This window comes from Oncorhynchus gorbuscha, linkage group LG07 (genome assembly GCF_021184085.1).
Source record: "Oncorhynchus gorbuscha isolate QuinsamMale2020 ecotype Even-year linkage group LG07, OgorEven_v1.0, whole genome shotgun sequence".
NCBI lineage: Eukaryota > Metazoa > Chordata > Actinopteri > Salmoniformes > Salmonidae > Oncorhynchus > Oncorhynchus gorbuscha.
The window spans coordinates 55,753,881-55,767,709 of record NC_060179.1 but is presented as its reverse complement, the minus strand read 5'-3'; the positions used below and the strand labels follow the sequence as shown (position 1 = coordinate 55,767,709).

Sequence of the window (13,829 nt, the reverse complement as noted above, 5' to 3'; positions counted from 1 at the left end):
GGAGAAGGTGAAAAGCTTAAAGTTCCTTGGCATACACATCACGGACAATCTGAAATCGTCCACCCACACAGATAGTGTTGTAAAGAAGGCGCAAAAATGCCTCTTCAACCTCAGGAGGCTAAAGAAAATCGGCTTGGCCCCTAAAGACTCTCACAAACTCTTACAGATGCACCATTGAGAGCATCCTGTTGGGCTGTATCACCGCCTGGTATGGCAACTGCACTGCCCGTAACCGCAGGGTTCTCCAGAGGGTGGTGCGGTCTGCCCAACAAATCCCCGGGGGCACACTGCCTGCCCTCCAGGACACCTACAGCATCCGTTGTCACAGGAATGCCAAAAAGATAAACAAGGGCATCAACCACCCGTGCCACGGCATGTTCCCCCTACTATCATCCAGAAGGCAGGGTCAGGTGCATCAAGGTGCATCAAAGCTCAAGGCCATCAGACTGTTAAATAGCAATCACTAGCCAGCCTCCACCCAGTACCCTGAACTTAGTCACTGTCACTAGCCGGCCACCACCCGGTCACTCTACCCTGCACCTTAAAGACTGCTGCCCTATGTACATAGACATGGAATCACTGGTCACTTAAAAAATGTTCACATACTGTTTTACTAATTTCATATGTATATAATGTATTCTACTGTATTCTAGTTAATGCCATCCTAATATTTATATATTTCTCAATTCCATTGTTTTACTTTTAGATTGTATGAATTGTTGTGAATTGTTAGATACTACTGCACTGTTGGAGCTAGGAACACAAGCATTTAGCTACACCGGCAATAACATCTGCTAAGTAAGTGTATGCAACCAATAAAATAGGGTTTGATTTGATTCAAATGTAGGGGCGGTGGCTAATTAGAATTTTGGGGGGGATGGTTTGTTGTCTGCTCCTTTTGTGCAACTGTGAGTGAGTACCATCCCAGTTGATCTAATCTGCTGTGTTATGATATTACATGTTATATATGACAATGGCTGGTGATGGTGCCTTGTGACAGACTCATGTATGGCCTCGTGACAATTGAGAACAGTTGATTAAGTCAGTAGTTCTTAGTTCTCTCCTTGGGGACCCTTAGTGATGGGGAAATTAAGCTTCCTGAAGCATTGAGTTTTTCCAGCCAATGGGTGTCGAAAATAGGTTAATTACGCGAGGCTTTGAGCGACACAGTGTACACTAGTGGCACATGCTGGTGTTATAGATGATGTCCCACACGCCTTTTTGTCTTCTACCAGAACCAATACCAAACCAATCAGGTGGTTGTTTGACAAAACAAAGCTTCGGATGTCATTGATCACGTGTTTCTGATAAAGTGATACAGGTATCGGCACACTGCTTTGAAGGACACTGCTTAGCAATTTCGACGCATACCTCGGAGCTCTGGCATCAAACATGACATCACTAGGGACCCCCAGCCATTCCAGAGCAACTTGTTAATAAACACAATTATAAAACCTATGGAATTTTAACAATATAATATGGCTATTAAACCAGAACAACAAAACCAGTATGGTTTTACAAAGAACCTATGATATTGAGAATGGTTCTATAAAGAATCTTTCTCCATACAGGTTCTATTAAGAACCATAGAAAACGGTTCTATATTACCCCAAAAAGGGTTGTAACCATAGCGGAACCCTTTTTTTTGGTTCTATATAGATCCTTTTTTTAATGGTTCTTTATCGAACCTTAGGAAAGGGTTCTTCATAGCACCATTCAGGTTTCATTTAGAACCTTATGAGCATGGTTCTTTATAGAACCTTCAAAAAACGGTTCCATATACTGTAGCACCAAAAAGGGTTCTGCTATGGTTAGCAGCCAATTAACCCTTTTTGGAATCATTTGTTTTTAGTGTGTATGCGTCTATGCCTTGTTCTGTAAAACATGAAAAACACAAGAAAGATAAGCCCGTATACTGTTTATTGGTGATTTAGCCGAGTGTTGTCATGCCAAACTTGGTAGTCCAGGCCTATATGTGTTTGATTCAAAGTGAGCTACAATGGAAGTCAAGATGAAGAGGGTGAAACATTTCTAGATGTTATCTGAGTCCTCTTTTATTCAGTATCAGCAGAAACAGGGGCCTCCCGAGCCTCGCAGCAGTCTAAGGCACTGCATCGCAGTGCTTGAGGTGTCACTACAGTCCCGGTTTCGATCGTGACCAGGTGTCCTATAGGGTGGTGCACAATTGGCCCAGCGTCGTCCGGTTTAGTGGAGGGTTTGGCCCGGGGGGGCTTTACTTGGCTCATCGCGCTCTAGCGACTTCTTGTGGCAGGCCGGGCGCATGCAGGCTGACTTCGGTCGTCAGTTGAACGGTGTTTCCTCCGACACATTGGTGCGGCTGGCTTCCGTGTTAAGCTGCAGGTGTTAAAAAAAAGTGTGGTTTGGCAGGTAATGTTTCGAAGGACGCATGACTCGACCTTCGCTTCTCCAGAGCCCGTTGGGGAGTTTTAGCGATGAGACAAGATCGTAATTGGATTGCAATTGGATATCACAAAATTGGGGAGAAAAAGGGTGTAAAATACCATATATATATATATATATATATATATATAACCGAGTTTTAGACAGTTTCAGATGATATCTGACAGAATGCTGTGTAGTGCAGTCTCTTAGAGTCACATAAACCAGGTCAGAGTCAAGACGAGAGAAGGAAATGGAGGAAATTCTCTGACTGTTTCTGATGATACTATACTATTTTTAACCCTTATTTAACTAGGCAAGTCAGTTAAGAACAAATTCTTATTTTCAATGACGGCAAGGAACAGTGGGTTATCTGCCTGTTCAGGGGCAGAACAACAGTACAACGCTCTAACCACGAGGCTACCCTGCCGTATATCAGTATCAGCAGAAACAGTCAGAGAATTTCCTCCATTTCCTTCTCTCCTCTCGACTCTGACCTGGTTTCTGTGACTCTAAGAGACTGCACTACACAGCATTCTGTCAGATATCATCTGAAACTGTCTAAAACTCGGTTATTCAGTACCAGAGGAGGCTGGTGGAAGGAGCTATAGGAGGATGGGCTCATTGTATCAGCTGTAATGGAATTAATGGAACGATATAAAAAAAATACATCAAACATATGGAACATGTGAACATATGGTTCCATTTATTCCATTACAGCTATTACAATACTCCTAAAGCTCCTCACACCAGCCTCCACTGTTCAGTACCCAGGTCTCTGTGTTCTGTATGCTTGTGTGTCTGTAATGTTTGTCTATGTGACTGGTAGGGATTTCACCTGCATCATCGGCACGCCACAAGACAAGCCCACTGAGCTAAAGCCTGTAACAGGCTTCGGGTCTTAGGCAAGGTCATGGGGGTCTATATATAATTGATTTGTTCTGTAACAGATATGATGTGAAACATTGACAGAAGGTTGTGTTATCTGAAACTATGTCTGATGTGTTCCTCTTCTCTCAGGTGGTAGCTGATGACAGTTATTTAAACGAGGTGCAAAACACAGGTAGGCTAACAGTCACCTCTCTCCTCTTCTTCCTGTTCCCTGATCTATTTCTTTGTGTTCTATAAAATGTTCCATCCCTCCTTCCCCCACTCATATTCTCTCTATTCCTACTCTCACTCCTCATGTTCTTATAACATATTTTCCCCTCCTCCTATATCCCCCATTTCTATTCTCTCTCTCTCTCTCTCTCTCTCTCTCTCTCTCTCTCTCTCTCTCTCTCTCTCTCTCTCTCTCTCTCTCTCTCTCTCTCTCTCTCTCTCTCTCTCTCTCTCTCTCTCTCTCTCTCTCTCTCTCTCTCTCTCACTAGCAAAGACCAGCCAATTCATAATTTCTGGCCTCAATCCAAGTGCTCAAAATCCACAGAAGCACACACACACACAAGCGCCCAAATCTCTACAGTGCTGCTGATTAATTGAGGCCTTTGAATGTTGTCACATCACGGAAAAGAAACCCTGCCCCAACATCTGGCCAATCAGACAGCATGATAATTTGTAAGGCCCTCCGTGGCTTTGTTAGCGTACAGTACATCAGTGTGCTTTATTATTGTGTAGCTGATGTTGTAGGTATGAGTGTGTCTCGTGTTTGTATGCACTGCCGGCATGTGTGTGAGGACAGACACATACCCACCCCCATATGGCTCAGCTCTGCACGTGTGAACCGTGTCAAATACTCATTGTGGCGGGGGAATGGATTATGGGAGCTGAGAGAATGAGTGTTCCTGTGGTGATGGTTCCCATAGCAATGGAGGAGAGTCTGGTTGTCGTAGCAACACAGAGTGTTGGTTGTCCTAGCAATCAGTGTGTGACCAGGATGTTATGAGTTAATTTGGGTTTAGGTAAAATCTTTTGAGATCTGGCAGGGTCCATCAAACAAGAAGGCAACTAAAAAACATGATTTCCTTCGAAACAGCACATTTTTCCAAATCAAGATTATTCTAAAATGTATTTCACACATGGTCTCACCAAACTTGATAGAAAAAAGGAAAAATGATCAAATAACCAAAATGATCAGGTTAAAACACATCATAAAGATCTGATGTAAAAGATAAGGTGAAAGTAAATTACAACTCCTCTGTACTTTCAGGATGTAACAAACACTTAGACACACCCCACGCCACTACAATTTAACACACCATTACATGCAACAACATCATATTATATCAAAGACATTACTCCCATCAACACATTTTACAATTCCATTCATGTATGTATGTTTTCTTTCAAGTGCCTAATTGAATTACACCGTCTGACAAATGACCAAATCATCATTAGGTTATACGGTCACATCTCTGACTGACAGCATTATGAATACATACGGCACTATAAGTTCTGTGACCTTATTGGATCACTATTTATTCTGTGTGATTGACAGTAGAGATGGCCAATGAGGCAGTGTTTTTACCACCAGCATTACCACCCGAGTTGAAGTATGTATAGAGCTTCTCGGTGAAGTTGCAGCTAGTGAAAGAGTGGATGTGAGATCTGGCCTTTACATCATAAAAGGAAACTAGACCCTCCTCATAATCCACAAACACCCCCACTTTTTTGGGGTGTCGGGGGCTTGCCGTAGAAGAAGGGCAGGTAGAAGAGGTTATCGTGCATGTTTGCACAATACCAATGCCGGTGGTACCCACTCTTCAGACCCAGAGTCCAGAATCCATTCTCAGGGGTCAGTGGAAGCCAGCCCTTCCTGTTGGTGGACTTTCTAGCCACCCCTAACCTCCACCAAGTCTTCCCCTCTACCTGCACCTCATAGTAGAATCTCCCAGAGGAGAATTCATTCTTTCCCAGGATAGAGGGATTATAATCAAACCTCTCAGGGTTGTTAGGAAGTTTCTTTAGTACGTCTCCCAGTGTCACTTGTTTTCCGTCCTCAGACACGTTGAGGTATGGAAATGCTGTATCAGGGTCCAGAGTCACATCCACTGCGTACTGCTGCATCCTCTTCAGCTTGATGTCAGGCAACTTCTCGATCTCATTATGAAGCGTCTCCTCCAGTCGAGACACAACTCTCCTCACATTCTTCACATGTAGGTAGCAGTGAACACTGATCTCAGACCAGTCCTTGGTGAATGTGGGGGTGCACAGGGATGGGGAACTCTGGAGGAGGTGGAGGTGGTCCTCGGTGTTTGAGAGCTGCTCCAGCTCGGTGCGTCTTCTCTTAAGCTCGGTAATTTCTTGCTCCAGTTCGTTAATCAGCCCTTTAGCCCGCCTGCCTTCGGCTTTCTGCTTCTCCTCAATCTCCACAATGAGCTCAGCCTGGCTTTTTTCAATGGAACGCACCAGAGCATTGAAGACCTTCACACTGTCTGCTTTCTCTTTCTCTGCAATTGTCTTGCTGAGCTCTACAGAGTCTTTGATCTCCCTAACCTTCTGCCAGCGGTCATGGATCATCTGCCGCATTTGTGCTATGGAGTTCCGCAGTTGAGCCTTCTTCTTTCCAAACTCTTCCTCTAGAGGCACGGTGTGGTGAGTCTTGTGGTCTGTCTCAGTGCAGAACTGACACACACACGTTTGGTCAGTCCTACAGAACAGCTCCAGGAGTCTGTCGTGCTTCTTACACAACCTGTCTTCCAGGTTCTCCACAGGGTCGATCAGCTTGTGTCTTTTCAGGCCTGTAACTCTCTGATGAGGCTGCAAGTGAATCTCACAGTAAGAGGTCAGACACTCCAGGCAGGACTTCAGGGCTTTAAGCTTTCTCCCAGTGCAGAGATCACAGGCCACTTCTCCGGGCTTGGCAGGGGACAAATCTCTGTCACCCATTCTTTTGAAATGATCTGCAACATTTCTCAGTGTTGTGTTGGTCTTTAACTCTGGTCTTATGTAGAAAGTATGCTTACACAGTGGACACTGGCTCCGGCTAGTGGTATCCCAGTACCCACTAATACAAGCCTTGCAGAAGTTGTGTCCACATGGAATGGAGACTGGCTCAGTGAACACATCCAGACAGATGGAGCACTGGAACTGATCTTCAGACAGGAAACTGCTAGAGGACGCCATTTCTGCAACACAAAGAGCAAGAGCAACCACATAATTATGTTCTGGAAGGAGTACAACCACAATTCAGTCTCCTTTTATCCAGACGAGGAAGAGTTTAAAAAGATGATGGGTTCAGAAAGAATATACTTTACACTAACCAACAGTATATAATATAATGTCATGCAGGTGAATGAGGACCCAAAAGCGACTTGGCGAAAACAGAGTATTTAATCCAGTAATAAACTTTACAAAACAAAAAGCATAATACTACTCGTAAAGACGAGAACAGACTGGAGACTTGATCGAGAACTGCAGGTTGCCTCGGGAAGGCACTTGAACCTAGCAGACTCAGACACCTGCTCACCACGCAGCATCTGAGGGAAACACGACACGACAGGGCAAAACATAGACACAGCACGGTGAATTATAGATGAGGATCCGACAGGGCAGGTACGGAAAACAAGAAGAGAAATAGGGACTCTAATCAGGGAAAAGGATCGGGAACAGGTGTGGGAAGACTAAATGATGATTAGGGGAATAGGAACAGCTGGGAGCAGGAACGGAACGATAGAGAGAAGAGAGAGCGAGAGAGTGAGAGAGGGAGGGGGAGAGAGAGGGATAGAAAGAGGGAAAGAACCTAATAAGACCAGCAGAGGGAAACGAATAGAATGGGAAGCACAGGGACAAGACATGATAATTAATGACAAAACATGACAGTACCCCCCCCACTCACCGAGCGCCTCCTGGCGCACTCGAGGAGGAATCCTGGCGGCAACGGAGGAAATCATCAATGAGTGAACGGTCCAGCACGTCCCGAGACGGAACCCAACTCCTCTCCTCAGGACCGTAACCCTCCCAATCCACTAAGTATTGGTGACCCCGTCCCCGAGAACGCATGTCCATGATCTTATGTACCTTGTAAATAGGTGCGCTCTCGACAAGGACGGGAGGGGGGGGGAGGGAAGACGAACGGGAGTGCGAAGAAAGGGCTTAACACAGGAGACATGGAAGACAGGATGGACGCGACGAAGATGTCGCGGAAGAAGCAGTCGCACAGCGACAGGATTGACGACCTGGGAGACACGGAACGGACCAATGAACCGCGGGAGTCAACTTACGAGAAGCTGTCGTAAGAGGAAGGTTGCGAGTGGAAAGCCACACTCTCTGGCCGCAACAATACCTAGGACTCTTAATCCTGCGTTTATTGGCGGCTCTCACAGTCTGTGCCCTGTAGCGGCAAAGTGCAGACCTCACCCTCCTCCAGGTGCGCTCACAACGTTGGACAAACGCTTGAGCGGAGGGAACGCTGGACTCGGCAAGCTGGGAAGAGAATAGAGGAGGCTGGTAACCCAGACTACTCTGAAACGGAGATAACCCGGTAGCAGACGAAGGAAGCGAGTTGTGAGCGTATTCTGCCCAGGGAGCTGTTCTGCCCAAGACGCAGGGTTTCTGAAAGAAAGGCTGCGTAGTATGCGACCAATCGTCTGATTGGCCCTCTCTGCTTGACCGTTAGACTGGGGATGAAACCCGGAAGAGAGACTGACGGACGCACCAATCAAACGACAGAACTCCCTCCAAAACTGTGACGTGAATTGCGGGCCTCTGTCTGAAACGGCGTCTAACGGGAGGCCATGAATTCTGAACACATTCTCGATAATGATTTGTGCCGTCTCCTTAGCGGAAGGAAGTTTAGCGAGGGGAATGAAATGTGCCGCCTTAGAAAACCTATCGACAACCGTAAGAATCACAGTCTTCCCCGCAGACAAAGGCAGACCGGTAATGAAGTCTAGGGCGATGTGAGACCATGGTCGAGAAGGAATGGGGAGCGGTCTGAGACGACCGGCAGGAGGAGAGTTACCCGACTTAGTCTGCGCGCAGTCCGAACAAGCAGCCACGAAACGGCGCGTGTCACGCTCCTGAGTCGGCCACCAAAAGCGCTGGCGAATAGACGCAAGAGTGCCTCGAACACCGGGATGACCAGCTAACTTGGCAGAGTGAGCCCACTGAAGAACAGCCAGACGAGTGGAAACAGGAACGAAAAGGAGGTTACTAGGACAAGCGCGCGGCGACGCAGTGTGCGTGAGTGCTTGCTTAACCTGTCTTTCAATTCCCCAGACTGTCAACCCGACAACACGCCCATAAGGAAGAATCCCCTCGGGATCAGTAGAAGCCACAGAAGAACTAAACAGACGGGATAAGGCACCAGGCTTGGTGTTCTTGCTACCCGGACGGTAAGAAATCACAAACTCGAAACGAGCGAAAAACAACGCCCAACGAGCTTGACGGGCATTAAGTCGTTTGGCAGAACGGATGTACTCAAGGTTCTTATGGTCTGTCCAAACGACAAAAGGAACGGTCGCCCTCCAACCACTGTCGCCATTCGCCTAGGGCTAAGCGGATGGCGAGCAGTTCACGGTTACCCACATCATAGTTGCGCTCAGATGGCGACAGGCGATGAGAAAAATAAGCGCAAGGATGAACCTTATCGTCAGACTGGAAGCGCTGGGATAGAATGGCTCCCACGCCTACCTCTGAAGGTCAACCTCGACAATGAATTGTCTAGTGACGTCAGGAGTAACGAGGATAGGAGCGGACGTAAAACGTTCTTTTAGAAGATCAAAAGCTCCCTGGGCGGAACCGGACCACTTAAAACACGTCTTGACAGAAGTAAGAGCTGTGAGAGGGGCAGCAACTTGACCGAAATTACGAATGAAACGCCGATAGAAATTAGCGAAACCTAAAAAGCGCTGCAACTCGACACGTGACCTTGGAACGGGCCAATCACTGACAGCTTGGACCTTAGCGGAATCCATCTGAATGCCTTCAGCGGAAATAACGGAACCGAGAAAAGTAACGGAGGAGACATGAAAAGAGCACTTCTCAGCCTTTACGTAGAGACAATTCTCTAAAAGGCGCTGTAGAACACGTCGAACGTGCTGAACATGAATCTCGAGTGACGGTGAAAAAATCAGGATATCGTCAAGATAGACAAAAACAAAGATGTTCAGCATGTCTCTCAGAACATCATTAACTAATGCCTGAAAAACAGCTGGTGCATTGGCGAGACCAAACGGCAGAACCCGGTACTCAAAATGCCCTAACGGAGTGTTAAACGCCGTTTTCCACTCGTCCCCCTCTCTGATGCGCACGAGATGGTAAGCGTTACGAAGGTCCAACTTAGTAAAGCACCTGGCTCCCTGCAGAATCTCGAAGGCTGATGACATAAGGGGAAGCGGATAACGATTCTTAACCGTTATGTCATTCAGCCCTCGATAATCCACGCAGGGGCGCAGAGTACCGTCCTTCTTCTTAACAAAAAGAACCCCGCCCCGGCCGGAGAGGAAGAAGGCACTATGGTACCGGCGTCAAGAGACACAGATAAATAATCCTCGAGAGCCTTACGTTCGGGAGCCGACAGAGAGTATAGTCTACCCCGAGGAGGAGTGGTCCCCGGAAGGAGATCAATACTACAATCATACGACCGGTGAGGAGGAAGGGAGTTGGCTCGGGACCGACTGAAGACCGTGCGCAGATCATGATATTCCTCCGGCACTCCTGTCAAATCGCCAGGTTCCTCCTGAGAAGTGGGGACAGAAGAAATGGGAGGGATGGCAGACATTAAGCACTTCACATGACAAGATACGTTCCAGGATAGGATAGAATTACAAGACCAATTAATAGAAGGATTATGACATACTAGCCAGGGATGACCCAAAACAACAGGTGTGAAAGGTGAACGAAAAATCAAAAAAGAAATAGTCTCACTGTGGTTACCAGATACTGTGAGAGTTAAAGGTAGTGTCTCAAATCTGATACTGGGAAGATGACTACCATCTAAGGCAAACATGGGCGTAGGCTTGTCTAACTGTCTGAAAGGAATGTTATGTTTCCGAACCCATGCTTCGTCCATGAAACAACCCTCAGCCCCAGAGTCAATCAAGGCACTGCATGTAGCACCCGAACCGGTCCAGCGTAGATGGACCGACATAGTAGTACAGGATCTAGATGAAGAGACCTGAGTAGTAGCGCTCACCAGTAGCCCTCCGCTTACTGATGGGCTCTGGCCTCTTACTGGACATGAATTAACAAAATGTCCATCAAATCCGCAATAGAGGCACAGGCGGTTGGTGATCCTCCGTTCCCTCTCCTTAGTCGAGATGCGAATCCCTCCCAGCTGCATGGGCTCAGTCTCAGAGCCAGAGGAGGGAGATGGTTGCGATGCGGAGCAGGGAAACACCGTTGATGCGAGCTCTCTTCCACGAGCCTGGTGACGAAGATCTACCCGTCGTTCTATGCGGATGGCGAGAGCAATCAAAGAGTCCACACTGGAAGGAACCTCCCGAGAGAGAATCTCATCTTTGACCACTGTGTGGAGTCCCTCCAGAAAACGAGCGAGCAGCGCCGGCTCGTTCCAGTCACTAGAGGCAGCAAGAGTACGAAACTCTATAGAGTAATCCGTTATGGATCGATCACCTTGGCATAGGGAAGCCAGGACCCTAGAAGCCTCCCCACCAAAAACTGAACGGTCAAAAACCCGAATCATCTCCTCTTTAAAGTTCTGGTAATTGTTAGAACAATCAGCCCTTGCCTCCCAGATAGCTGTGCCCCACTCTCGGGCCCGGCCAGTAAGGAGTGAAATGACGTAAGCAACCCGAGCTCTCTCTCTAGAGTATGTGTTGGGTTGGAGAGAGAACACAATCTCACACTGGGTGAGAAAGGAGCGGCACTCAGTGGGCTGCCCGGAGTAGCAAGGTGGGTTATTAACCCTAGGTTCTGGAGGCTCGGCAGGCCAGGAAGTAACAGGTGGCACGAGACGAAGACTCTGGAACTGTCCAGAGAGGTCGGAAACCTGAGCGGCCAGGTTCTCCACGGCATGGCGAGCAGCAGACAATTCCTGCTCGTGTCTGCCGAGCATGGCTCCTTGGATCTCGACGGCAGTGTTACGAGCGTCTGTAGTCGCTGGGTCCATTCCTCGGTCGGATCCTTCTGTCATGCAGGTGAATGAGGACCCAAAAGCGACTTGGCAAAAACAGAGTATTTAATCCAGTAATAAACTTTACAAAACAAAAAGCATAATACTACTCGTAAAGACGAGAACAGACTGGAGACTTGATCGAGAACTGCAGGTTGCCTCGGGAAGGCACTTGAACCTAGCAGACTCAGACACCTGCTCACCACGCAGCATCTGAGGGAAACACGACACGACAGGGCAAAACATAGACACAGCACGGTGAATTATAGATGAGGATCCGACAGGGCAGGTACGGAAAACAAGAAGAGAAATAGGGACTCTAATCAGGGAAAAGGATCGGGAACAGGTGTGGGAAGACTAAATGATGATTAGGGGAATAGGAACAGCTGGGAGCAGGAACGGAACGATAGAGAGAAGAGAGAGCGAGAGAGTGAGAGAGGGAGGGGGAGAGAGAGGGATAGAAAGAGGGAAAGAACCTAATAAGACCAGCAGAGGGAAACGAATAGAATGGGAAGCACAGGGACAAGACATGATAATTAATGACAAAACATGACATATAATACCGATAAATGAATCAGTCAGATTTACACATTTCCATCAGATATTCCCGGTTTAAAGAAGTGACCCCAGTAGTGATTTATAAACTATATACTGTAGTGGATGTTTGTCAGAACTGTTCTGTTTGTTCTCCTGTTTGTAGACTGTGTTTTGTGGTTGTGAACGAAATAGTTGTCATACTCTGTTGCTGATCGATATGTAATGTTACTGTTATCTGTTTTTGCGTGTCTTTCCCTGAGACATATTACAACAAAAGTGACTTCTGTGGTCAATGAAATGTAATTTCAGGAAAATGTAATAAACGGATATAATAAATCATCTTCATAAAATTCCTCTAATATTGTCGACAGAGATCATGGCTTTTAGCCAAGGGCGTGGCACGTGAATACAGCTGAGGAAAACAGGAAGCACAGCGATTCTGGTAGAAATAAACCCTCCCTCCAACTCGATCAGTACTTACTTGAGTTTGCTTGTGCCTTCTATTTCTCCATGAAAGGTGGACTCTGTGCAGGCTGCAGCTGTGTTGCTATCTTCGCGAGCAGGAACGTGCTTGTTACCGTGTGCAGTTTCCTGCTCTCAATTGAACTCTGACTTCAGCAAAGTGTCATCTCGTAACTCCTCCCTGCTCCTACTTCCCTATAGTAGGGAAGGCGTGTCATGTGCTTTTATCGTCCATAGTAATTTGCTTGAAAGTATACTGAAAAACAAAAAAAAGGTTCAGAAAATGCTCATTAACTCGTGGAGTACAATGGAACGGGGGATGAAGAGAAAGAAGGAGAGGGAAGTGTAATGAGATGAGCAGAAGGAAGAGACGGTGTGTACAGTAGGAGGAAGTATAGCACAGTAGTTTGTTTTATACAGGCCTCTACTATCGGCTGTGATATTCACCAGAGGTGATAGGACAGTTTTATATAAGCCTCTACTATCGGCTGTGATATTCCCCAGAGGTGATAGGTCAGTTTTATATAAGCCTCTACTATCAGCTGTGATATTCCCCAGAGATGATAGGTCAGTTTTATACAGGCCTCTACTATCAGCTGTGATATTCCCCAGAGATGATAGGTCAGTTTTATACAGGCCTCTCCTATCGGCTGTGATATTCCCCAGAGATGATAGGTCAGTTTTATATAAGCCTCTATTATCGGCTGTGATATTCCCCAGAGATGATAGGTCAGTTTTATATAAGCCTCTACTATCGGCTGTGATATTCCCCAGAGATGATAGGTCAGTTTTATATAAGCCTCTACTATCGGCTGTGATATTCCCCAGAGATGATAGGTCAGTTTTATATAAGCCTCTACTATCGGCTGTGATATTCCCCAGAGATGATAGGTCAGTTTTATATAAGCCTCTACTATCGACTGTGGTATTCCCCAGAGATGATATGTCAGTTTTATATAAGCCTCTACTATCAGCTGTGATATTCCCCAGAGATGATAGGTCAGTTTTATACAGGCCTCTACTATCGGCTGTGATATTCCCCAGAGGTGATAGGTCAGTTTTATATAAGCCTCAACTATAGGCTGTGATATCCCCAGAGATGATAGGTCAGTTTTATATAAGCCTCTACTATCGGCTGTGATATTCCCCAGAGATGATAGGTCCGTTTTATATAAGCCTCTACTATCGGCTGTGATATTCCCCAGAGATGATAGGTCAGTTTTATACAATAATATAATAATATATGATTTAGCAGACGCTTTTATCCAAAGCGTTACAGTCATGTGTGCATACATTCTACGTATGGGTGGTCCCGGGGATCTACTACCCTGGCGTGCGCCATGCTCTACCAAATGAGTTACAGATATAAGCCTCTACTATCGGCTGTGATATTCCCCAGAGTTGATAGGTCAGTTTT

At 46.5% G+C, this 13,829-nt stretch overlaps 1 protein-coding gene and 1 pseudogene across 1 annotated transcript in view; one reads left to right on the top strand and one right to left on the bottom strand.

The window, feature by feature from the left end:
• The window catches only part of LOC124040068 (neurotrypsin-like), a 47,506-nt gene that overhangs the window by 9,932 nt on the left and 23,745 nt on the right, over window positions 1-13,829 (top strand). The window contains exon 2 of the mRNA XM_046356851.1: window positions 3,421-3,463. Coding sequence (XP_046212807.1) covers window positions 3,421-3,463 — 43 coding nt within the window. The remainder of the gene's footprint in view (window positions 1-3,420; window positions 3,464-13,829) is intronic.
• Window positions 3,750-12,563, bottom strand: LOC124040069 (annotated as a pseudogene).